At 44.2% G+C, this 26,066-nt stretch overlaps 1 protein-coding gene and 1 non-coding gene across 3 annotated transcripts in view; one reads left to right on the forward strand and one right to left on the reverse strand.

Annotated features, from left to right (window-relative positions):
* Positions 1-393: 393 nt before the first annotated feature.
* TRNAG-GCC (transfer RNA glycine (anticodon GCC)) lies at positions 394-464 on the reverse strand. Its single transcript has one exon. It is a non-coding gene; the product is annotated as a tRNA-Gly (tRNA).
* A 677-nt stretch (positions 465-1,141) lies between these two features.
* LOC142579931 (syntaxin-7-like) overlaps positions 1,142-26,066 on the forward strand; it is a 44,722-nt gene continuing 19,797 nt past the window's right edge. The window contains exons 1-8 of one of the 2 annotated variants that reach the window (XM_075690608.1): positions 1,145-1,365; positions 1,696-1,944; positions 2,984-3,052; positions 11,114-11,183; positions 11,591-11,681; positions 16,562-16,636; positions 18,180-18,401; positions 20,333-20,447. In XM_075690608.1, the coding sequence (XP_075546723.1) occupies positions 1,842-1,944; positions 2,984-3,052; positions 11,114-11,183; positions 11,591-11,681; positions 16,562-16,636; positions 18,180-18,401; positions 20,333-20,447 (745 nt within the window). In that variant the 5' untranslated portion in view covers positions 1,145-1,365; positions 1,696-1,841. Of the gene's footprint in view, positions 1,945-2,983; positions 3,053-11,113; positions 11,184-11,590; positions 11,682-16,561; positions 16,637-18,179; positions 18,402-20,332; positions 20,448-26,066 lie in introns of both variants that reach the window. The other variant, XM_075690609.1, reaches the window with a different exon arrangement.

The following is a 26,066-nucleotide window of genomic DNA, read 5'->3' on the forward strand; positions in this document are numbered from 1 at the left end:
ACACGTTCGGTGCTACGACAGAATGCTTGCAGCGCACGCTGCTTCGATAGCTCTCGCTTGGGGTCGACGGCCAAGCGGCTAGCGGAGAGGTCTCGCGCGGGCGGGCTCCAAAACAACCGGAAGTGGACGATGTGACGTCGCATCGTGACGCTGAACCAGTGAAGGCGGAGCTTAGTCCCGCTCGCTCGGCGAACGAGTTGAGGAGGAAAAGCATGGCTAGGGAGGAGGGTAACTTCTAATCGCTTGTAGCTCCATTAATACGTAACGCTTCACTTAAATTGTGGTGCGAATGTTCTACTTAAGCTGTACCCTACGCGTCTACAAAATTTGTCCGAACCGTTTCAGGGGCCCTTTAAAAAAGCTGATAAGGTTGCGCAAAAAGAAAAAAAAAACTGCGTCGGCCGGGAATCGAACCCGGGCCACCCGCGTGGCAGGCGAGTATTCTACCACTGAACCACCGACGCCTTGGAAATTCTAGTGGACCGCGACCTATTAATAATTTATTGGAATCGCTTGCACAATATGTATTATATTGCGTTGAGTTTAATCCACGAACGGACCATCACGAAATGTTGCCAAACGATATCCGGCTACGTCGCTGCCATGGCAGCTGAAAATGAAGAATGCTTGAAGTATTTTTCAGAAAACGTTGGAATTTCATCCCAAAGGGAGCCAGCCAGGATGAAATGCTGCAAAAGGAAGCACCAGAACTGCACTATCTTTGTGATTGGCCCACGATAACGGTTAGACACTCACATGGAATCGCGGTCCCGAGGAACGCTACATATACAAACACATTAAAATGAGAAGGGGCGGGTGACTGCGGGATGCCTACGCTGTTCAAAGGACGGCGTGCCACTCCTTCACGCTGCAGTCACTTGCTGCGGCAAACACTCTCCCCAGACGATGACACCACGAGAACAGGTGCGTGTCTCGGTCCACACCAGCAACAATTTGTATCCGACTAAGCCCTGGCGTCGCATGACTACCACAAAGAGAATTGTTTAAAACAACCACGCTTACTCGCTTTCATTTTTCGCCTACCATGTGGCGTCATCTATGATAGAAAGAAAGAAGCGCTAGACATTGCTCCAGAGAGTTGCGCACGTTACCGCGATTCTTCCGCCCACTACACTCCGTAACGCTCTTATTCCTCCACTCGTCTGCTGTAGAAAGATGTTTTGCGTGCTATGTCGCTTTCGTGTTCTGCTGCTGCTGTTCGCTATGGGCTTGTCACTGCGCGTATTGAGTTCACAATTGTCCATTAACTCACGGCAGTGCTTTGTGTGTTTCCTCGTAGGGGCCTTGGCCTCTACCGCCAATACTTAATCTGCCTACAAGATCGCCTATCTCTTTCTTTGCCGGGTACAATCATATCAGTATCGCCTAATCTCTATTCCGGAACAATCTTTCTCTGCTTCTCTTCGTAGTCCATGCCGCTGTCGGCGGCTGTGCGTAGTGCGGACAGAATTTACTTCTAGAAGACGGCTAAGTGGTTTGCGCTTTCGGTAAATGACTAGTACCAGCTGATCACCAAACCTGAAACCAATAGAACTGCCCGTGTGTCAACCCCACGTACGGAATCCGTTCGTCCGTCAGTCCCGCTAACAGCTGTTGAGAATTACCGCTCGCGGGGTGGTGAGCGTGTGTGTGTTCCATAGCATAGTGACATTGTTTTCTCATTTCGCCGTGCAGCGTTTGAACGGTGTGACATTGATTGTCACCGCTGCGACAGCGGTGATACCGGTGTCGCGACCGCCTCATCGGTCTTGCCGGTGCTGATTGGTGGGTGTGCCCGTTCCGGCAGCTGTTTGTGACAAGGCACTCCCTCCGGCAGCGCGATGTCTCTGTGGAACAGTCCTGGCGGCGGTCGCACCGCCCAGAACTACGGCAGCACGCAGCGAGGGTTCGGCGGCATGGAAAGCCCATCACGAGCTTCAATCGGTAGGTTAATTTACCTCGGGTGCGCTCTCGCTAGCGGGCACGCTTTAGCAAACGAGCAAGGCAACTGTGAACGTGGAAATTGTATATCGTTGCCGAAATGGTCAGCGGTGTAGTCGCGTTTTCATTACACGGCGCACGCGATCTTGTCGATAGCACTTGTTATCGGCGACATTACCTGCATATCGCAGTCATCGTGGCGCATTCTAGAAAACGCGAGTTATGAGCGACTACATTTGAAATGTTCGGATGCAAGCACGACACACTGCTAGCTACGTTTACCCGGCCACAGATTGCAATGTTTACCTGTCTGGTCTATTAAATTTAGCCGAAGCAGTGCAGCCCATTCCTCGCATCATCAGTTAAAGATATTGGGGAAGAAACCTCTTCTACTAGAGTCAAAGGCACCTTATGTTCTTCTTTGAAGGCAGCACATGTTTCATGTGTAACAGTTGGGCAGGTCGATCGAAGCTTTTAATGTAACTTGCAATATTGAGAGCTGAAGAATGGCCACTTGTTTAGTAAATAAGAGCAAAGACAGTTACATCGATCTCTAGTAGAACAGTACAAGATATTTGAAACAGTCAGTGTATGAGAATACAAATCATTTGCGCCTGTAAACTTGTCGCGTTTCTTTTATAATTGTAACATGCAAGGAAATGGATGTTGTTATTCTTATGGTGTCACCGTCATCCAATGTGGCGTTGCTCTTTGATTTCACTGTTTAAATATCAACCCCTCATACCTTTCCTCTTTGTCTCAGGCACTGTCCATTTGCAGGTGTGATTAAAAAGAGATTGCTGTGTTGCAATATACAGCACTTTATCTTATCGCTTGCCAGGAGAAATGGCTATTGTTCGCCAGTGACAGTCTTGTCGCATTTAGAAGTTCTGCTGGTGAGAGTGCCTACTGTTTAAGTTTATTGTTGGAGGTATAGATACATGTGCCTCGTGATTCTGTGTGTTTCAACTGGTGCCTGAAAATGATGCTGTCAACTTTGCCACCGACCCCAAAACCTGCTGCTTTCATTTTTACCCACCAGATACGTCTCAGCGGTACCACCAACTCTGCGACAACATCAGCTCCAGCATATTTGCCATCAACAATGACTGTGAGTAAATTAAAAAATTACGCGCTTTCCAAAGGCAGTAGGGAACCAATGTTGAAACTTCCCACACTGTACTACTGACAGTAATACCAGCATAAATAGCGTATTGAATGAAGACAATTTTCATTAGTACTGCACGTGGCATTTTTCGGGTTGCTGCCAGCCATCACTTGTCATGAGGCATGAATGAATTAGCTCTGTTTAATGTACACAAAAGCCCATATGTGACTAGCATTGCAACTTGTCCCATTTTCGGCCGGCAGAGGCCGGCCTTCTTATTTTTTCTGATGTTGCTATCGTTTAATGAGTTTCCTGCCTTCCCTGTATGAGCACTTGAAAAATTGCACCACAACAATGTAACCTGCACACGCAGAGTGACCTAGAAGATGAAGCCAACTTTATGATTCGACTTCAGTGCTTGCACTAGGTGGTCTCCTCCTTTCTAGTCGCCTCACTATCGCTGCATGTATGTAACTTTTAATGGGATTTTCACTGCTGTTGAATAAGAAATCATACAAACAGTGTCGGAGAAGAATCGACATTAGGGCAAGTTGGTACTAGTTGAACATCCTGGTTAAACTTAACAATGTTAAAAAGGAGCACATGCCTATATTGATTTAGTATGCTGTCTCGGAGACATTGAAGCCCAAATAGCTGGAATTGATTGTGCACTGAAGTCCTTTCATATTGTTTCCAACTGTACTCTGCAGAAAGACGGGAGAAAGGGCAGCGGGGAAGGAATGTGTTGGTGAAATCTGCATTTTATTTGTGTGATATGTTCCTTTGCCTACTGTGATAGCTCAGTTACTACAGCATCCCATTGCCGAACACAAGGTTGCGGGTTGGACTCCCAGCCATGCTACTGCATCGTAATGGGGACAAAATGCAAAAATGTTTGTGTATTAAATTGAGCTACATGTTATAGAGAAACTGAGGCGGTCAAGATTGCTCTGGAGTCGCCACCCACGCATGCCGCTCGTAGCTTGCATGTTGCCTTGGGACATTAAACCGCATAATTTGGCTTTGGAGTCTCCATTTAATTTAAAGCAACACTTGTCTTTCCTATATTCCAAGTCAGATTATTGTGTATTGGATTGTGTGGTTAAGTTTTTTTTAACCAAATGGATGATCAGTACAGAACTGCAATATCTTTCTGGTGCGCAGTTGCAGATTTGCATACTTCGTGCTTTAATTTTTTTGAAAAATTTTTAGGAATTTTTTTAAAGGGGCCCTGAACCACCCCTTGGGCTTGGTGAAATAACATAGTCCTCGAATAGCTTACGCTGCTGTGAACATATCAGCCAAGTTCTGCCGTTGTACAATGTGCGTGGAGCTCACAAGCTGATCGCCGTCACCTTTCTCTCAAATGCTTTCTTTTCAACAGAAGCCTGGCTTTTTATGCTCTTAAGGAAGCAGGCTTACACTTTATTTCGTAATAAAGCAGATTCCCATACGCGACTGCTATTGGTAGCTGGGGTCAGCTAAGTGCAGTGTGGCTCGCTGAGGACAACCGCATATGGCTTATGTTTAGCGCAGCCTAGGCACCAAAATCGCAAGTCATGCCATCTACTTTAACATCCAAAATGAAATTTGAACCCCACACCACGATGACAATTGGAAGGCGGAGCGTTGTGGGCACAGCCCACTGCGGCATAGCTTCCGCAGTGCAAGGCATTGAAGAAGGAACAGGAGCATAGCGGAGGCCATGTTTGATTGCCAATAGCTCTGCTTCTGCTGAACCCATTGAAGTGATTTCATGGCAAAGTATTTCTGAAATAGCCTATTTTCATTTGAAATGCCTTTCTCCACTTGGATAAAAAGTGGTTCAGGGCCCCTTTGAAAGATTCCAGGCCCCACATCAAAATTTTGTTTCCTAGAGTACTACAATCTAGCTTTCTCTTTTAAATTCTGTAAATTTCTTTAAAATTGATCCTGCAATTGTCTCATATATGTAAAGGCATTTCTGCATTTTCCTTGTATTATTTGAATACAGAAGTCGGAGTTGGCCTGAGCCAAACCTCCCTCTTAAGCGGGGGCCTGAGCCACCCCTTAGGCTTGGCGAAAAAAACACAGTCCACAGATAGCATATGTTGCTGTGAGCATCTCAGCGAAATTGCGCAGTCATGTGCAGTGCATAGAGCTCACGAGCAGTGCGCGAAACACTCCATTTTCAAACAAGGCCTTCACCTGACCCATTCCGAAGCTGCCGGCAGCTTGCATATGTCATCATATGCAAGATTCCCATAGACGACTGCTATTGGCTGATAGCTGACATCAATCAGGTGTTTGCATCAGTGTGCTTCTTCCAACTATTTCTGTTTACATTTATTGGCTAGGTAATAAATAGGCCTATGGAAGCAAAAATTTGTTTCAAATTTAGATAAGAATTACGTACTTCCAGAAGAAGCCGGCTATCATCTGCTCATGCGCAGCCGTGGTGTCAAAGCCGTCAAGTCTCGCTAATTTCGATTAGTTTCGAACACTCGGCTAGCCTCAAACTCACGAATTTAAAGGTCAGACCACACGTGTGCTTGCCAGTGTACGCTCACTCCTTGGCGCTCCTGTCCAGACGCCTTGGCAGACATCACTTTGTACTGAGCTATTGACAGTGCTTCAAGATGCGCATGTTGGATGTGGCCACTATCCGTCGGTCATGCTGGCGCAGGACAAAGCTGGTCCACACTACATAGCACGGCCAGACATGACCATGTGAGCACGAGCAGACACTCCAGCCCTGTTGTGCGCATAGCAAGCATTGCGCACAGTTGCTTGTAGCTGCGTCTGCTGGTAGGTAGATACCGCGGCTGCTGCGGGGTGCCACGACGAGCCTACTCTCTGAGCTCAGTGTGACTAGCTGAGGACATCCGTGTGCTGCGAGTGGTCTCTGCGGGTGACGTGATTCCACATGTGAGGCGAGTTGGCCCAAGCGCCAAAACCTGACTGGAATCTGACTGCTTCCCCAAGTTGCACACCTTTGAGGTGTGTCACCATCGTGGTCAAAGCTTGTTACATTAGGAATTCTTTCAGCTCAAATCTACAGCGTGGCATCCATCGCTTACCCAGTGTGGGTGCTGCCTCTTCTCTCGACTTTCCCCATTGCTGCTGTTGCTGCTGCTGTCTGGCACATTGCGTCGGGTAGTGGTTTAGATTGCGTGTATACATGACAGGAGCGAGGCAAACATGGAAAGGCCATGCGAGAAACTCATTTGAACCTGCCACGGTGTCCAAATGAGTTTGTAATGAGAAAGGTAAGCACTGCAGAAACTGCATTGCTTACATTTCTACTGACGTGTGAGTCCATAGGGGACGTAGATAGAACTGTACAGAGAAGGGGGGAGATGAGGCAGTTTCCTTAATCGTGGGGGGGGGGGGGGGTTACGGTAAAGGTGATGTGAGATGGCAAGGAAATGCTACCACTATAACACGACAGCGGTTGCAGAGAAACTCAATAAACTTAAGTTAATGGTAAGGTACAGTACGTTTCTGCTATGTCTGAAAAATAAACACCATGCAAATATGTCAAGTGGACAACTTAGGCGGGGCATCCAGAAGCAGAGCCACAGGGTCCGGCGACACTACAAAAGCAGTCGCATGTCAAATCGACACTTCTGTGATGGTGTTGCGACCATGGGAGAGAGAACCCAAAAAGGAAGACTACATTGCTGACATTGTACCGAGCACAAGTAGAAGTGGGCACAATGACGAATGCAACAACGATCCTTTGCTCACATCCTCCGAGGTGATTGGTGCACTAGCACTAGTCCAGTGCTTCTGCATGAATGTGGAAGGTTGCGGCCTCAGCTCCTCCGACTCTTTAGACAATGTGGAGAAATGTGTGCTGTCGCGGCAGCAAATTTTCCCAAGCAGAATACAGGACTATTTCATTCGGAAGGAAGCTAGTTTCATCAATAAAGTGCTTTCATAAATGCTATCTCCTTTTGTGACGTCCAATTCTTTAGCAGGCTTATAGCGAATTATGCCCTATATCGAACTGATAGGCTTTTTTTTTGCGAGTTCGATATAAGCGAGTTTGACTGTAGTACACTGTAGAGGCAAAGAAAGTTTTGCTTTAAAGAAAAATGTGAACAGCTACCGAAGTTGGTCCATTGCTTGCTTTTTGCAACAATTTACCTTTATGGCTATTTTCTAGTACTTGTTGGTGTGATTACATTACCTTGCAGCAGTTACAGTTACCATAGTAACTGTTATCGCCTAAGGTTAAATAGAACTGCATTGTTTTTGCAAATGCTTGGTGTGCAAAAGCGTAGCCAAATGAACTGTAAAAAATTAAAGCAGATTTTAAAGAATAGTTCGAACTCTATAATTGGTGAAAGTTTTATTGAGCTGTCGCAAATACTGTATTTACTCCAATCTAAACTGGCCTCAATTCCAAGCCGACCCCCAAATGTCTGAAGCCACAAAAAATTTGCCTGGAAAGTGATGACAGCGTTCACAAAATAAAAGCAGCATTTATTTAATATGAACATGCCGAGCTCACTCTACATTATCATCGCTCCTAGCCCAGACCACATGCACGCTTGCGGACGCGTGCTAGCTCACGTCCGCAAACGCAGAAAGTGCGGCACGGCTTGCACTCATCGAAACGCGCCACGATCTCAGTGAACAGCTCCTTTCTGTTATCGTGCACTTAGTTTCCTTATTGCTGTCATCCCCTCATTGCAGTACACAGAAAAAGCATCCCCCATTGCCCCCTCCAACGACGGACGTTTTTCTCATCGATGCTGAAGTCCCTCCTGGCTTGAATATTTGACAATGCCTCCCCAGCTAGCACAACTTTTCGTTTGAAAGTGGCACTATAGTGGCATCGCCTGTTTGGTGTCATTATGATAATGCCACGCTATGGGCCATGCCACAAGCATACAGATGCCACATGCCGATACGACACAGGTCAAAATAGCGACGTCGCTCATGTACTTTGGTTGGCTACTCGCGCAGCTAATTAGTGGCGAGAATTTAGAGTGGCGGACTCTTGCAAGTGATGTCATGGTCAGAACACTGTTCGCTCCGGCTCGCTCAGCTGTTGCACGAGCTCATTCCCTTCGTGTATGCTTGGGGTATAGGTGGCTTGAGCGGTACTTATTGAACTGTGTGTCGGCTTCTTTCTGCTGCCATGCTTGAACCACATTTTCTTGTTCAAAAGCATGTGAGTCGACAAAATTGGTGACTTGGATATTGCAAGCTACATAACGTTGAAGGGGTCCACTGGCTTTGCAATGCATATATGCACCGTGTCTGTCCATAAATGTTGCATAAAAACAATGTCTGCAAATTCAACACGCGAAGTTTTGCATGATGCTTTGCTAAACACTTCCCTTAGTACTTAGCTATGAGCGACGTTGCATTTTACCTGGAAGAAAAATCTTCGTAATTGGTGCCAACATGTTATCCATGTTAGAAAGACACTGCCCAGCAAAGCTGTCATCATGATTCTTATTACTCTGGTGAGTTGTTCTAGTCAAATGTGGCCACTTTATTAATGCATAAAAGAAAGTTAGGTGTGCATTTCATATGAAAAAGTTTGCTGCTACTTTCACCGCCCTGAAACAGGCCTCCATGAAAGCGAATTGCTCGTGGCTGCTAACACGACGGTGTGTCATGTAGAGTATTTACATAGTTAATTCACAAATACCATAGTAGCAATTGCCTGAAAGAAATATTTCGGGGTTAAGATTGAGAGCCAATCAATTGCAAGCGATGAAATGATTCAAGGTGGCCCTCAGTAGCCTTCATCGACAGTATGGCACACCCCTCACGCAACAGTATAGCAGCCGACTGTCGGTATGGCAAGGCACCCATTGCTAGGGAAACCATCAGTTCACTATAACTTCAAATTGGAACCGTGAAGCAGTTTCTTACTGCGCCAATTGCAACGCATAAAGTATACTTCCAGTACTATACAGCGCAGCTTAGGCTGCCTAGAAAAGCAAAATTCAAGCACCTTCTGCCACGCCAGGTCTCGATCCAGCATTGTTTAATTATACAAACGGAAAACTATTCACTTCGTCGGTACATAAAAGAGAACCTCGGAAACCTTCATAACGAAGACAACACAAGCCTTACATATTTCATTTGATTTTTGACCCTCCAGTGGGGAATTATGATAACTTCAATATGTCCCACACTACTAATGATTGACATGTCGGCTTCTTTCTGGCTGCAGCCATATGGTCCAAAAGGCATATTTCACTAAAAAATTTGGGCCGAACAGCCTGTATCAGTCCGTCAAACAGATTCATCATGTATATTCCTCAAGCAACAAGCACCAGTAAATAGCTCAATTGAGTTAGACGTGTAGCACAGAAAAGGGGATATATATTGGTACATTCCTTTTTGTATTCCGCGAACCGCTGTAAGCCTCACTTAGCTTTACTTCAAGTTACCGCCACATAAGATAAACACGTAAAGAACCGCCTAATGTTCAGAAGCAGTTAAATAAGCAAGTAGTGCTGGTAGAATGTAAACTGCAGCGTTAAATCCTCGTGTTATTGCTGAGTGTTTCTGTGAAGAAATGCAATGATTCGATATTATACCATGAACTATTCGTCATGAGCAAACCTGTTTTAGTGGATTAAAATCAAGGTAACTGTTGAAGTCGTATATAGCCAGCGTTTGTGACATACTTGTTGCACCGTGGCAGGTATGGTGTCATAAATGGATTCTTATATGCTATGTTTTTGCGGGTGTCGATCCACACATGAAAAATCCGAACTGGGCTGGTCTGCCCTCCTTCGGCTGGCACTGTAGCGTCACTTTTGGAAGCTCTATTGTCGTCTAAGAAATAAGCTCTTTGAATAAATTTTCGTGAACGAAGATGTCGTAAAAATATATTTGAGACGACCGCTATAAGTATACAAGCAGATGGAACAAAGGTGAACAAACGAAAACGCTGCAGAAGGCACCCGGACACCGCCCTAACCGCAGCAGGCAACACGCGTGACTCCGTGCCCTGACGTCACTCGAGCGGCACTCGCAGTGCCCCTGTAGTTCATTCACGGGGCTAATAGCAGCTGCGATACTGACTTTTCTAGGTGGCGCTAGCTATGCACCATATTTATTATATTCAATTACAAACTGGCGCATTTTTTAAAATCCTCAAATCCAAGCCGACCCTAGAGTTTGGTATATGATTATTTGTAAAAAAATTATCGGCTTAGATTAGAATAAATACGGTATTGAAAGAAAAAGCTCTTCCGAATAGCATCTCCCCTTAATGATGGAACCAAGGTGTTGCTTCAGTTGGCCTCCTTAATCTTTTATTTTCCAAACTGGCTTCAAACAGTGCATGTATATGTTGGATGTTAATGTGCCTGTCTGGTTCGCCACTATAGTTGCATTGTTTTCTGGATGGATTAATTTACCTGTGAGTGCCCCCTTCAGTATCAATTTTACTATGATAAATACTACTCATGCTGTCAGACATAAGGGCTCAGCTTTGTGGCAATGGCTATATTCGGTAAAAAGAAAACACTCTCGTACTTAATTTTTCATTCAGTATAGTTAGTATAGTTTGCAACTGTGACACGCGTTCGTGAAACATTTAGGCAACCTCCGTGTGAATACTTGAAGCAACTATGAAGGTTGCAAGGTGGCTTGTTTGGTGATGATGCGATGACAGCTGAAAAAACCCATAACATTGTAGGCTGTATGGTTGCAGTCCTTCTTTTGGCACACATCTGTGATATCTAGGCATGACAGTCAGAGGGTACGTTAAGTTGTGCACTCATTATACATTAGAAGATCATCTGATATTTGCATATCAGTTGCCTCTAATTGCTTGTTTGACAATGAATTCCACTTGCACGAAGATGTCACCGCTCGAGCGTATACTTGCACGGTTGACCTTTTCTTATTTATTCCAAATAATATTCCTATTTTCATTTTTCCTAAGAAAATGTCAATTGTCAGTTGGCCCCTGTCCTAGATGCTTCTTTTCATGTTTTTAACCCTTTTACGCTGTTTCAGAAGTGATCATAACATCTGTGATTGTTAAAAAAAAATTTTTTTTAAATACCCAGCCATGATACTTTCTTTTCTTCCCTGCAGCTGCCACTCTCGATCGCGCTGCAAGACAGCTCGGTACGCAGGCGGACACTGACGCCTTCAGAGAGAAGCTGTGAGTTACGCTTTGCTTGCTAATTCTGCTAATTGATCTTAACTGCAGCAAGTCAAAACTGCACTCGAGAACAGTCGCTCACAACTACACTTTCACTTCCAACTAGTCCAACATTCAACATGATGACTGAATGTAGCGAATGGCGCTCTGTGGAGCTGCACTTCTCGTCCATCCAACACACTATTTGCCAACTACCCGGCATGAAAATAACATGGATGGGAAAGTAAGCCATAGTTCTTCGCCACGCACTGACAACAAACACAGTTATTTCGTGCCCTTAGGAGTTGGTTTCAGCAGATGGGGCAAGGAACAAAACAGCTGCAGATGCACCAGCATGTCATTATATAGTGCTAGCTTCAATGCATCTAACATTTTTTGCCTTACAATGTACATGCCAAACTCTGCAGCCACATGACACAGCAAAATGCCAACCTGACCATCAAGAGCACCACGACTGCTCTGCAGGACCTGGCAACACTGGTGGCCCAGGGAGACAAGGTACATATGTCACATATTTGCCTTCAGACCTTCAATGTGTTGTTTTGTGGTTGACGTGGCCGCTGTAATGTATGATAGAAGTTGAGTGTGACCCTTCATTCTCAACCTGATTGGCCAGTTTGACTTAATACCGCATTTACTTGTGTAAGACCCACACCTTGTATTTTTGGGAGGTAGGAGAATTTACCAGGGTACATCTCTCGCATGAGTTGGGCACGGCACATGACTACCCTGTATAACTGTGAATGTTGTGCCAAATGATGTGCAAAATAATGCAGACAGCAGTTACGCACTACACACACATCTATGCAAGGTTCAGCACTGCTAATCAAGTTCTGCTTCATCCTTTGTCGCTCTCGATGTTGCTGGAGCTCTCTGCCTCATCAGCACATGCCCCAGAATTGTAATCCTTGGTGCCATTCATGTTATTATGTAATCAGTAGACGTTAATATGTTTAGCAACAGTACTAATTGATAACGAATAAGGGTGTTAGAATACTCAAAACTTTCAAATAACAAATAGGAAACTATTCGAGTCGGTCTTCGAATCGAATATAGTTATCATTCGTAAATGCAAATATTCATTTAATACATTTAAAATATTTTAAAACATCAACTGCCCCCAATTAAACAAATTTGGAGCAAAAGTAAGGTAAATTTTCACCCCGCGTGCATAGTATAGACAAAAAAAACATGAGAACATAGAAACAAGCAGGCTGCGCCACTTACGTAACCGTACTTTACAGGCAGTCATTTGTACTCTGTGAACAGTCTTGCACATGCGAAGAAACTACTTGCTTGTTCCTAATGCTTCATTCATGCTCTTAAAGAACAACACTTCGTAGCTAATTCAAATAAGTTCTGGGGTATTATTTTCTTATTTTTCTATTTTATTTACAATCTGTAAGCCTTGTCGGGCTGTTACAGGAGTGCTAAAATACTGCAAAAATATACAGAAGAACATATAAAGTGCAATTCAATATATTACGCACAACCTTATGCAGTACTTATGTAAAAAGTGTTTCCAGCAGTTGCTGAAGAGAGTTGGCTGATTGGCAATCTGTCAAAACTTGTAAATCAAACCTATTCCACTCATTAATTGTTCTGGCAAGAACAAAAACTTTAATGCATGCCAAAACCATAATATGATCATGAGGCACGCCATAGTGGGGGACTCCAGATTAGTTTTGACCACCTGGGGTTTTTTAGCAAGCACTCAATGCACGGTACAGGGGTATTTTTCCGTTTTGCCCCCACTAAAATGCGGCCAGCGCAGCCAGGATTCGATCCTGCACCCTCTGGCTTAACAGTGCAACAGCAAAGCCACTACGCCACCACGGCAGCTAAACACTTGATGACATGTAATGACGGAAACATGCTATCGTTAAGAATATTAACTGTGAACATTAATTGTGAGAACAGCTGTTCATTATTCGGACACAGTTAAGCAAATCTTTGATATGTTCAATTCACTTCTGGCACTATTTGATTCATATTTGATTCGGTTTGAAAACAAACGCAGTGTGTGCGAAATTCAATCATTGGTAAAACTTTTTTTTAATTCTGACTTTTGACCTCAAAAGTAAGGGCTATGGGTCTTGCATGAGAGTGGGTTTTACACGAGTAAATGTGGTTGCTCCAGAATATGATGGCATTTTGTTCGATTTTATGTACCGAGAATGCCATTCAACGATAGAGGGAGCTGTCTTTTCAAGAGCAAAACATAGTTAACAATAGGGGTTCAGAAACTTTGGTTAGGGAATTCATCGTGTTTTTTTTTCTTTTCTTTTTTGCTTTTTTAACCTAGGTAGGACATTGGGCAACAAAATAGCGGGAGCTTGGTGGCACAACCCACCACCCCGTTCTAAAGGGGATGCTCATAACATCCATCCCGTTCAGGCTGATTTATCACCTCTCGAATATTAAAACAAGAAATGGGAAGCTGTCACAAGCAACAGCTCCCTCACTCTGCATTCAACACATGTAGGTCCATTGACAACCATGGGCCCTGGCGTCCTATATTTAGGACACGTAGATCATGGCGTGCTGTGGGTTATGCGCTAATGAGATATAAATACACCTAATATAAATACACCTCGAAGCATATCAGAAACAACAAATAAAATTATAATCGCCATTCAAACAGTAGGTATTAGAAAAATATTATCAAAAGACGTGGATACTGCTGAATTCATCTTTCTTGCCTTCCGCCATTTTCTTTTTACCACTAGGCCTTTCTGAGGTAGACAAGGATGAAGAAACTGTCATGTATGCTGGTGGAGGTGTATGGAGAATGGTTGAAATTCTTTCTTGAGTTTGCTAAGCATTTGTGTAACGATTTAAAAAAAATTGCTCTTTGTGCCCTTTTTATGGGACACCAGGGCCGAAAGGATTAAATGTTTGTGCTGTTTGAGTGAAAAATGTCAGTTCATGTTAATAACGTACTGATTAACAGCTACAGAAACATCCAGGGTTCACAGACAAATCCGAAAACTTTCTCCAGGAGCAGTGATCTATAATAGCTGGCTGTTTTTCTACTATGAGTGTGTAAAAATATTTTAACCTCATAATTGAAAACAAATAAAATGTTGTTTGATTCTGTGCCCAAACAATCGCACAGCTGCTGCTGGAAATATTTCATATATTTTTTTTAAACAATGATGTGTTAACCTCTTCCAGTATTTTGTTTAAAATGTAGCCTGTAGGCCATCCTAGTTTAGAAGAGCATGCCTCCCTGCTTTAGCACAAACATGTCAGAGGCACTCTTATCTGAAGATAAGAGTATGCCTGCTATCATATCACTTATCAGGGGAACTGCAAGTGCAAGTTTACTTTCTCATTGTTGCTTTCCGTGAGGTCACGCAAATAATTAGCATATTATCATGAGAGCGCTGTTGCATACTTGTTTTTTTCTTTAGTCGTTGAGCAGCCTTGAAGCCTTGTGCATTGTTGTGAGCCTCTTTGTTGCTTTTTGCAGTTAAAAAGAGAAGAAGAACTCAGTGGCTTTTCCTTGCTTTGGTGTTCCAAACCAGTGTGGGGACTACAGCGCAATATTGCTTTAACGGACAAATTTAATGGACAAATTCAGTGTTGTCTTCATCGCAGTTGTTATTGAGAATGTTGCAGTATCCAGTGTGAGAGCATGTTGTCTCGGTAATTTAGTGCAGAGCCGAAGGAACTATGAACAGTTAAACGCCAGAGCAATCCAAGAATTAGTTACAGCTGCTGTTCAGAATTTTTGCTGCAAAGTTTTGAGGTGCTAGCGCCTGACCACACCTACTCAGATTTGAAGCATTTATTTTCTTTTCTTCTGTATAACTTGTCCATCAAGGGGGGAAACCCTCTTTATGAAATCACAGGGGAAAAACTTTTTGTTGTTATTAAGATTTGCACTGGCTGCTTCATTATAATAAACAGTCTTGAAATATGAGCGCCCAACCTAAGGATGCCCCCTAAAGAATTGTGCCTTGGCACTCGGACATTGTATGTCGGCTTGCGTGTAAGTGTTCATTGCACGCTCTGTAGTGGCGTTGAGCAAACATGGTGCCACACCTTGACGTGAGAGCCACCCACATTGCGGCAAATGTGTCAGCATTCTTACATGATGCATTTGCCAAGAAAAAAAAAGCAATTTGCATGATGGGTTTTGCCTTGCTGTGACGTTAGTTAGAAGCTCATAGCTGAGATTAGTATGTCCATCTGTCGATCCTTGTCATCACGTTGCCGTTCTGTGCCACTTCATCATCCTCATCATAGGGCAAAGAAAAAGCACAATGGCCGTTGGGATTTGAACTCCTGCCCAGGTGGCAAAGCTGCAGTGGATTACTTGCGCTTGGTAATTTGCGAAGGCTTTTGTACGCAACATAGACTGTGCGAGCGGCAGTGTTTGTGCATGTCAATACCTCAATATAACGAACACAAATATATCACGAAATAAAATAATGTTCTTGCTGATTTCAGTGTGCACAAAACATGTTTATAGCAAGTATTGGACATAACAAAGGTTATTTTTATGTTTGATGAGACTTTTGGTATACTACCGGATTTACTGTACGCAAGAGGCCAAAGCAGGCAATACTGTACTGGACGAATTTTTGAGAATGTCTCCCCCGTAAGAACTCGCTGCCTGTGCAAATAAGTTCACAGCTGTAAGAGTTGCTGAAGTGCGCTGCTTTTTTTGTTTTAACTTACCTCCACTGTGTTAATTGAAACACACCTTCTTTTTGTTTCTCAATGTTGTCATTTTCAAGGTCGGATATTGAATGCGTTTGTAGGCCTAATGAAATGCCAAGCCGGTCGCAAAGCTTCTGTGACTTGAAAACAAGTTACACGCAGTGACTAGCTTGCTTTTTCACCTTGGTAACTGGCATCAGCGACACCTTGAAATGCAGCTGAGATCTTTATTTTCTGTGCCCTTGCAACTGACAAAAACTAAGCTGAGGCATGGCTGTAGTAAATATGCAGCCCTTAAGACTAGTTCCAGTCTTAGTGTTTTAATCATTCTGTTTTCATTAACACAATGTGAAAGTTTGGTTCAGTTGAAACTTGCTATAAAGAGCACAGGTGTGATCAACTAAATTTGAAAAACTTTTCGGTGATATAAATGTGTAAGTGGATGTTGTATATAATGAAAGTGTTTTCGTCTTTATTGCAACTTAGTTTTAAAGAGGTTGTACTGTGTAACCAACAAAAACAGGTTAATATTGTTCTGCATTTGTGTGCTTCATTTCTTCTTGCTCATATCCTCGAGCTTTATGGAAACATGTAACCAAATATTGCTGAATAATAACTGCAGAAACATAAGAAGTAAATCTGTGAGCGTCTTAATGCAGGTTTAAAGCATTGCAGTTTCATTGTGAGCCTGGCATTCTCTTTTTCAGCAACAAAAACTGCAGTCAAGCCGGCTTCGCAATGAATTTCAGGAAGTTGTCAAGCGTTACAGCAACCTGCAGAAGGTATGCACCTCCTGGCAACTGGTTCAGGGCAATGTGTACAGAGTTTTTGTTTATCAACCCCATTATGTCCAATGTATAATTTTTTTGATACGTTGAGTTTAGTACCTCAAAATGCTGATTTTAGCACAGGAAACTCAATAGTTTATACAAAACCTATAGTAGTGTTCTGACACACTGAAGCAAAGTTTCAGTTGTGGATGACTCAGAAAACTAATTAAATGAATATACTAACTAATTTAGAACACAAATAACTTTTCAATTTTATTTTTGTTTATTAGTTGGTTTCTTTATGAAGTATTTTTCAAGGCCAGAAATAGAGGTGAACAAGTTTTAATTTTCTTTGCTGTGGAATGTTATTTCGGCGTTGTGGGAATAAACTAAATTATTCCATTTTAAATTTCCAACTCAATCTTTACCTCTTCGAAATTTCCATAGTGTGAGTAAGCACCTATTGCAGTTGCCCATGTCTGCTTCACTCTTCCTCAATTCATCATCCTCTTGGCCAACCGCTCTACCAGGATAACTACATCTAGTATTGCTACTTCTCTATTTCTATGCTGGCAGATATGTGTTCGATGAATTTGTTACAAGTGCTATCCTGTATGTGGGCTATTTGACAAGACAGCAGCATCAGCAGCTATAGTCAGTAAAGTGCAGAAGGGTTTTGCAAGGAAAGCTTCACTTCAATGTATCTAGACGGCAGTGTATGTTTGCTGGTGAAATCATGCAGGTATCGCATGGCTGAACTTTAATCTGTGCTTCCACAGTGTGCGTGATGTTTGAGCACGACTGCATCCGGAAGAAACATGGCAAAAAAGCTTGTGAGAGTTTCCGAGCTGAAATGTAATGCTGGTTCACATGGTTCAGCGGTGTGTTACAAACTGGTGCGGCTTTGTCTCTGTGTTTACCGCAAGAACTGGTGAAGGCACACGAGAGTTCATCACCCATCAAGAAACCCCAGGTTGTCAAAATTAATCCGGACTCCGCCACTACGGCGTGCCTCATAATCATATTGTGTCTTTGGCATCTGAAATTTCAGAATGTAATTAATTTTAATTTGAGAGTTCATTGCCAGTCATTGCCATGTACTTTGACACATCTTTGTGACTGCTTATACTGTTTCTGTAGCAATCGTCAACCACACATATGAGTGGGCAGTCACCTTGTTTGTTTGAGAAACCAAGTAGACCCATATATTTTGGGGGGGAATTCACTATAGTTACACAAAGAAAAATTGGGGGTCAGTTCACCCAAAAAATTTAATATGCGATAAAGACGAATTTTCGTTGCCAAGCAAGCAATAAAGTCTGCTACCTCTGCTATAGAAATAGGTCATTAAATTTATTGGGAAATCCGCTAGAATGGCAACACTGCATGCCAGTTGAGTGATTTTCTGCCACCCTCTTGTTAAGAGACAATTTTTTGGGTGGTTAAAAGTGTAAATTAAAAGAATTCAAGTAAGTAGGGGGCTAATTATCACGCTTATCGAACCTCTCTCATTTGCTTCTCTCGTGTTTCTCTCTCGCACGCCTCGTACGGGTAGACTGTGGCCACCCGGCAGAAGTACACAATGTATGCGCGACCAAGTGTCCCAGCTAAACCCTCTGGTGGCGGAGGCTCGCAGAGTGGTGGCTGGTTCGACGGCCAACAACCACGTTCCGAGGAAACGACTGCACTGCTAGACGACGCAGGTAGCCCCCAATCACCGACGCAACAGCAGCAGCAGCAGCAGCAGTACTTAAGGCAGGACATGGACTATGAGCAGGTGTGTGTGTGTGTGATTTATTTGGTTTTCATTAGAACTTGCATCACATTGCCAGCTGCAGTGGTTCGGTGGATGTGGCATTCTGCTGCCGAGCACAAGGCCGCAGAATCGATTCCAAGTTGTTGCCGCTGCATTCTGACCGGGCCTGAATGCAAAAACAGCCGTGCACTGCGCCTTGGATGCACGTTAAAGAACTCCAGGGGGTCGAAATTAATCCGGAGCCCTCCATTGCAGCCTCTCTCGTAACCCGCTATGCAGTTTCGGTTCGTTGAACACCACGATTTAATCTCTTATTTAAAAATGTCATGTTCTGTATGTGACACATTCCCGGTGCGATATGGTATGGCAGCACTACGAATAATTGAGTGGCACTTCCTTGGGATATGCGTTTCTTTTTTTTTCCAGGAAACCGAGTTATATCAGCAACCAAATTTTACTAAAATTACAAACTGTTGCTCAAACGTACTTGAGTAAAGCATCGCTTTTATTGAGACCGGGGCTTGCATAAAGGGCCCGTAAACCACTTTAAACTCGAATTTCCAAACTACAATGAATATGCAGTACGTGCAAATATGAGCAAGTATGATTGCGTCCGAGCGTAGCATAACGCAGGGTATCGTTAGCTTTTCGTTAAGACGCCCTAAGCCCATAAACTTCATTTTTTTTTTTCAGCTCAAGGAGTTTCTCGGGCTGTTCCAGTTTTCCAGACTAATCTCTCGGTCCCTGCCAGGTCTGAAAATTCGGTTGGCAACTGTAGTTGCTGACTGAGTTGGGTTGTTGTGGTGCAATGCAAGTTCTTGAAACATGCGACATTCAGTCTTTGGCTCCTTTACAGTACAGTGTAAGTCAGCTTCATCGATAAAAAAAAAAAAAAACTAAATAGGCCCAAGCAAATGCTGTCAAAATCCACAATGTCATGGTGAGCTGATGCAGGAACTTCTTCGCAGTGTCACCACCCATCTCTCGTCCTCGTATCTTTCGTGACTTATCACGCATCCTCTTCACCGAAAGAGTGGCTTTTTTGGTATGGTAAAATAAGCAAATCACTAATACTGCTCAAATTATTTTTCTCTCTAGTGTCGCATTACCAAAATTGAAGCAAAACCACCTCACGATGAATGTCAGCATCAGTGCGATTAGCATTGAAGCAGTTAGCATTTAAACACTTAAAGGCAACGCATATTGAATAACAAATGTATTGGTATAACGACAATACCTTTTTTTTTTATGATTTCGCAAAGGGAGAAGAAAGATGGTGACGTCAGCCTGAGGCACATTGTTCGAGCCACCGACTGTGCGCCGGGGGAAGGGGAAGAAAGAGGAACAAGTTGGGTGACGGGGAGTGCAGAGGGAAGACACAAAACGCATACCAACAGGCTATTAAGCATGTGCGCATGTGAGACTGTCCTCACTTCATGGAATATTGACAAAGGTTGACCAATAATTTAGCCCGTCTTGAAAGCCAACTGTGGCCAGAGGACACTGTAATGGACCCTCGGTGTGACTGTAAATCTAGTTTTCAGGCCATCTAGGCCTCGCTTTACATATTCAAAAGCACGGGCCTGGACTCTAGGCTATGACTAGACTTGCCTATTATTTTGCGAAAAAATTGACTGACAGAAATTGTTCGGCAGACATCCATGCTTCCATGCCTAAGCTTATCTATGTCCGCGCCTACTTGAACTGTGTTCTCTTGAACATGTATCCTGCCCCTTTCCTGCAACAGCCTCAAATCTGAGGCTAGCAGTATGTTCAAATAAAGAAATGAAGAAAAGTTAGCTACAGGCCCCTGAGGTATAAATTAGCCCCAATTGTTGGTGTAATGCTAATTAAATGTTCCCTGCAACAGCAAACTCGTGTACACTTCATTCGCCTGCCCTGCATAACGAGTGCCGGGGTTTAGTCATCGTGCGCTGCTTCCTTGGTTGCAGGCGATGCTGGTGGAGCGGGAGCAGCGCATTCGGCGGATTGAAGCGGACATGCTGGACTGCAACCAGATCTTCAAAGACCTGGCGAACATAGTGCACGAACAAGGGGATGTCATTGGTAGCGTACGATCCTTGCAATTTTCTTCTCATCTCATCTTGCGTGGTGCTCTTTGGCTAGACGTGCTCCTGGCACCATTAAACACCACACATTGTCATTGTCTTCTCATCTGTTACAGTTAGGCCCAAAATACTGCTGGCCACGCCAGCACCAGCCGAAATGTATCTTTGCACCTCACCTGCTTTCCACACCTGCATATGTATCTTATTAAAAAAGACATTTATCTATGTAATTAGTGTTGCAGGGAAATTGTTATGCTCAAATTATGTTTCAATTTTGTCATATTCTGCACTTTAGATTTCTGCATTTTTTCTGCTTGTTATAATTATTTTATTTGTTTTGGTATTATCTGATATTACACATATATTACTTCTTTTCTTTCCATTTGAATTGATCTTGTTTCAACCAATATATTTTAAAGCTTATCGAACAGAGTGTGTATGAAGCACATTAACAGTTCCTTTTTTTCTTTTTGTCATTCAATTTCTACGGATATGTCGTTACTTTGAACTGATGCTGCATATTGTAGCATGACAGCACATAATATTTCTATATTAAGGTGTCCGTGTTTCTAACAGTCTTTGAACGTTGGGACCCTCCTATAGTATTGCTAACTTCAAACTTATTGCTTACTACAGTACAGTCGACTCCCATTAATACGAAGTTCACGGGGAACGCAAAAAACTTCGAATTAAACGAACTTCCAATTAAACACAAAAAACGGCACTTTATTTGTGGCGAAATCGAGTATTTTCTCTAAGAAAAATAGTCGGTCATCTTGCTTTGCTTCTTCTTGCCGAATCGCGCTGCTAAAAGCAAGTTCTGCAGGCTGTAGAGGTGGCGGAACGCTTCTTCCGCGTTACCTTCAGCGGCAAAGAAGCGCTCCGCAAGAGCAAGGCCCACAGCTACATCGGCAGCCTTAGGTTGCGGCTCGCCTTCAACGTCATCGTCTCTTTCCTGGGTCGCTTCCTGGGGCCGAATAATCTCTACAATTTCGCTATCCGTCAGCGCACCGCACGTTTCGACCGTCTTGTCTACGGCGACGTAATCTTCAAAATTGACGTCCCCGAGAGCATCACCAAAATCAGTGCCGTCAAGCTCGCTTGTTGACGCTTCCTCCACTGAAATTTCAGAGGCATCCTCCGAAGAAGCTGCCACAAAACCGCAAGCCCTGAAGCAGTTTGCGATTGTTTCTTGCTTCACACGATCCCATGCTCGCGCCAACATGTGGATGGCACTAAGCAGGCTCACCTCGTACTTTGTGGAGCTATTCATACACAAAATCATGCACTCGAGGAGGTGCCGCCTGTACAGGACTTTAACATTCTTGATGATGCCTTGGTCCATTAGCTGCAAAACAGCCGTTGTGTTTGCAGGCAAAAATGCGAGGCGTATTGCACTCAAGGCTGGCACATTCACGTGAGCACTGCAGTGATCGACAAGGAACAACACCTTGCGGTTCGAAGCAGCAAACTTGCGGTCCAATTTGCTTATCCAGCTCTTGAAGATTTCGGCCGTCATCCACGCTTTTTTGTTCGCCTCATAGTCCACAGGCAGCGTCTTCACGCCTTTAAAACATCTCGGCTTTGCGGCTTTCCCGATCACAAGTAACCGACATCGTTCCGTGCCAGTCATGTTTGCCGCGATCAGCACCGACACTCTCTCCTTGCTGCGTTTGCCCCCAGCACAGTCGTCGTCCTTGAATGTCAGGGTCTTCTCTGGTAGAAGCTGATAGAAGAGTGCAGTCTCATCTGCATTGAAGATGTCTTCCGGTCTGTATTCGGCGAGATATTCACGCAGTTTTCCGTCCTTTCACGTGGCGCATGTTTCCTGGTTAACGGACGCCTTTTCACCACACACACTCTTGAAAACCAGGTCATGGCGATCTTTAAAGCGCGTCAGCCATCCATCTGACGAAACGAAGTCATTGATTCCCAACATTGCTGCAAGCGTTCGGGCTTTCATCGCAACAATGTCTCCGCTGAGAGGAAGTTTGTTGCTCCTGGCCTCCCTAATCCAAACCAGCAGAGCCTTCTCCAACTCTGGGTAAGCGCCGGTGCGCATTCGCTTCCGAGAAGTCTTGAACTTGTCGTTCTCAAATCCTATGCGCTTGTTCTTGATGTAGTTAGAGAGCGCGCGTTCGGCTTGATCCCGTACTTCCGCGCTATGTCTTGTTTGGCGGCACCTCCCTTCTCAACTTCCTTCAAAACCTCGACTTTCGTTGCCAGGTCGAGCGTGCGATAAGAGCCATGGTTTGCCATGGCTATAAACTGCGCGACTAGGTACAGTCAATTCCGAATCACTCGTGGAACAACCTAGCCTACGAGCATACGCTGTGCACGCTGCAAGACTAATCTCGCACAATCTCGCCACTGCCAGTATGCAGCGCTGCGTGCACCTATGGCACCCGCGTGGCCTCCGCGATCAGCTCCGGCCACGCGCGGCAGCCGCGCGTGGCCTCCGGCGGGAGCCGCTTCGCCTCCCGCCGGAGTTGATCGCGGAGGCCACGGCAGCCGTAGCAATAAATAATCGCGCCGCTCCAAGAAGGATGGCGTTGCGGGCGGCTGCGGTGGCGATGACACCAACGCGGAGCACGGAACTGTTGCAACACTTGAAAAATTGCACATTCTACCAAAGAATGACGGTCACCTCGAGGATCCCAGCTGAAAATTAACTTCCAATTAAACAATATTACTGGATGAGGACTTCGAATTATCGAGCGATTTCTTCTATAGGATTACGTGCAAAACTGACGGGACCAGCACTTCACTTCTAATTAACCGAAAATTCCAATTAAGCGGCTTCGAATTATCGGGAGTCGACTGTATTGCTTACTACAAACTCACTTATGAGTCAACTCACTCAGACAGACTCGGCATTTGTGTTCAGATTATTACTGCTGTGAATGTATGTCACCCACCGCAGTTGCTTAGTGTCTGTGGTGTTGGGCTGCTAAGCATGCGGTCGCAGGATCGAATCCCAGCTGCAGCGGCCGCATTTGGATAGAGGCGAAATGCGAAAACGCTGCGTGCTTGGATTTAGATGCACGGTAAAGAACCTCTGGTGGTCCAAATTTCCAAAGTTTCCCACTATGGTGTGCCTCATAATCAGATTGGGGTTTTGGCATTTGAAACCCCATAACTTCTTTTTTAATTTGTGAATATATGGGAAATAAGCAGTGCTTTTATATTTATTACTATCATTGTCTTTGATGTTGCTTGTAATGTAAAACCCCGTTAATTCGGATTTCACGGGACCGAAGAAAATGTCCAAATTAACCGAACTTCGAATTAACGAGGTGAAGACAATAGTAACTCAAAAAATGCCTAAAACATCAACATACCTTTACTTTTGTCAAATAACTGGTTATTCTTGTTTGTTTAGAGTGAGAAATTTGCACGGAAAGCACAATTTTTTGGAGTTCTTGTAGGTGGTGCAGTCTGTACAGACTGTCGGGAGAAAGCACAGTTTTCCTCCAAAACTTTAAGCGCATCATTGGCCTCTTTAGCAATGCAGTGCGGAACTTCACATGCATCCATGATAGGCACATTTTCACCATCAAAGTCGGGATCTTCGTCGCCGAGTGCATCAAGTGTTTCGTCGTCATTGAGGTGACTGGCAGTGGCAACATTACTGTCTATCTGGATGTATTTGCCCAGCGGGACCTCTGGAGGCAGGAGTCTGTTCAAAACAATGTAGTCTTCTTCGCCATTTTCCTCAAGATCCGCGTCCCCGGCTTCAAAGGCTTCAGCGTCACGGACAGAGCCGCTGCGTCGGAAGCAGTTCGCTATTACTGTGGGTGGTGTGTTGGTCCACACATGCGCCACCATCTGCACTGCGCTGAGTAGAGTCACAGTGTATTTTTTCCATGCCTCCATACAAAGCAGCATGTACTCAAGCACTTGTCTCCGGTATCGGCTTTTTACATATTGCATAATCCCCTGATCCAGAGGCTGCAGGGAAGCCGTTGTGTTTGGAGGCAAAAGAAGCAGCTCTTTTTTTTGTCAGCACCGACACATTGTTATTTATGCTGCAGTTATGTAAAACAATTAGCGCCTTGCGTGCTTTTGCAGAAAAGCGGTGGTCCAATTCGCACAGCCAGGCTTGAAATATTTCTGAAGTCATCCACGCCTTTTGATTGGAGTGATAGTCTACCAGAAGCTTCTTGATACTTTTGAAGCATCTCGGCTTTTTGGCTTTGGCGATTATCATCAGTGGCAGCCACCCCGTGCCAGTCATGTTGGCAACGAGCAAAACAGTTATCCTGTCTTTGCTTCATTTACCTCCAACGCAACGGTCCCCCTTAAATGTGATTGTTTTATCTAACAGGGCTTTCTAGAAGAAGGCTGTCTCGTCTGCGTTAAAAATGTCACAGGCATCATAATCGGGTAATCCGGCCTTCCAATCTTCGACAACACCTTCACTGACAGGTCCTTTCTCGCCGCATACGCTTTGAAAGACCAGACCGTGTCTTTTCTTGAATCGGTTGACCCAGCCTTCTGATGCCTTCAAGGCTTCGATGCTGAGCTTCAGTGCATACGTCTCTGCCTGGGGCGCACAGATCAGGGGGCCACTCAAAGGCAGCTGTGCACCACGTGAATCAGTAATCCATCGTAACAACAGTTCTTCAAGTTTCGTGTCCGCTGCAGTTCTCAGCTGTTTCCTGTTGTCAGTGAACTTGTCGCTGTCGTACGCCTGTACAATCTGAGCTTCATTCCTCACGTACGTGCTGAGCGTGCTTCTCTTCATGTTGAACTCATTCATTATGATTAGCCGCTGCACCCCTGCCTTCACGGCTTTCAGTATTTCTGCCTCCTCTGACAAATCCTTCACCTCGTACTTCGCTCGCACGGTACGGCAGCAAAGCAACAGTTACACACATGATGTCAACAAAAGACAAGGTATTAATGAAAAAAAAAAGCGTAAACAAAATTTAGCATGCAGACACACAAAAAAAAGAAAGAAGTTTTGTAATCCTCATAATGTACTTGACGTAAAGTGATGAACACGATAAAAATGCCAACAAAAAAAAACTGCACAGCTCTGCAACAACACAACCGCACATGCAAAAGGCAACGTCGAAAATGGCAGATGGGTGGACGGTAACACAGTGAAATAAACATGAAGGAATGATGTAAAAAGAAGCGTGTATAGTTGGGTAACTAGCATAGACCAATAACTACCGTGCAACCATAGTGATGCAGAGGTAGTGCCCAACGCCAGAAGCAATTGCAAAGTCAGAAGTACGTCATAGCCGCCATGTTTTTTTTGGTCAGGTTTGTCTGTTATAATAATGAATAAACATGGCGGCCTTGACGTATTTCCGGCCTTTTGGCACTTCCAGCACATGTAAGCATGGCCTTTGAGATCAGCACATGCTACTCAGACACGCCTTCGTAGGAGGTTCGATTTGGACTCCCCCTAGTGCCACCTGATCTTATATGCCTCATATGCCTCTGAGCTCTGCGAACTGTCCAAATTAACCGAAGTGCAACCAAATATATCCGAATTAACAAGCGTTTCGGGCCATATGGTTATATGCAAATTTGATGGAACCAGACGGAATTGCCGAATTAACGGGGGCCGAATAAACAAGGTTTTACTGTATCTCCATTTCCT

The sequence above is a fragment of the Dermacentor variabilis genome, chromosome 4 (genome assembly GCF_050947875.1).
Source record: "Dermacentor variabilis isolate Ectoservices chromosome 4, ASM5094787v1, whole genome shotgun sequence".
Taxonomy (NCBI): domain Eukaryota; kingdom Metazoa; phylum Arthropoda; class Arachnida; order Ixodida; family Ixodidae; genus Dermacentor; species Dermacentor variabilis.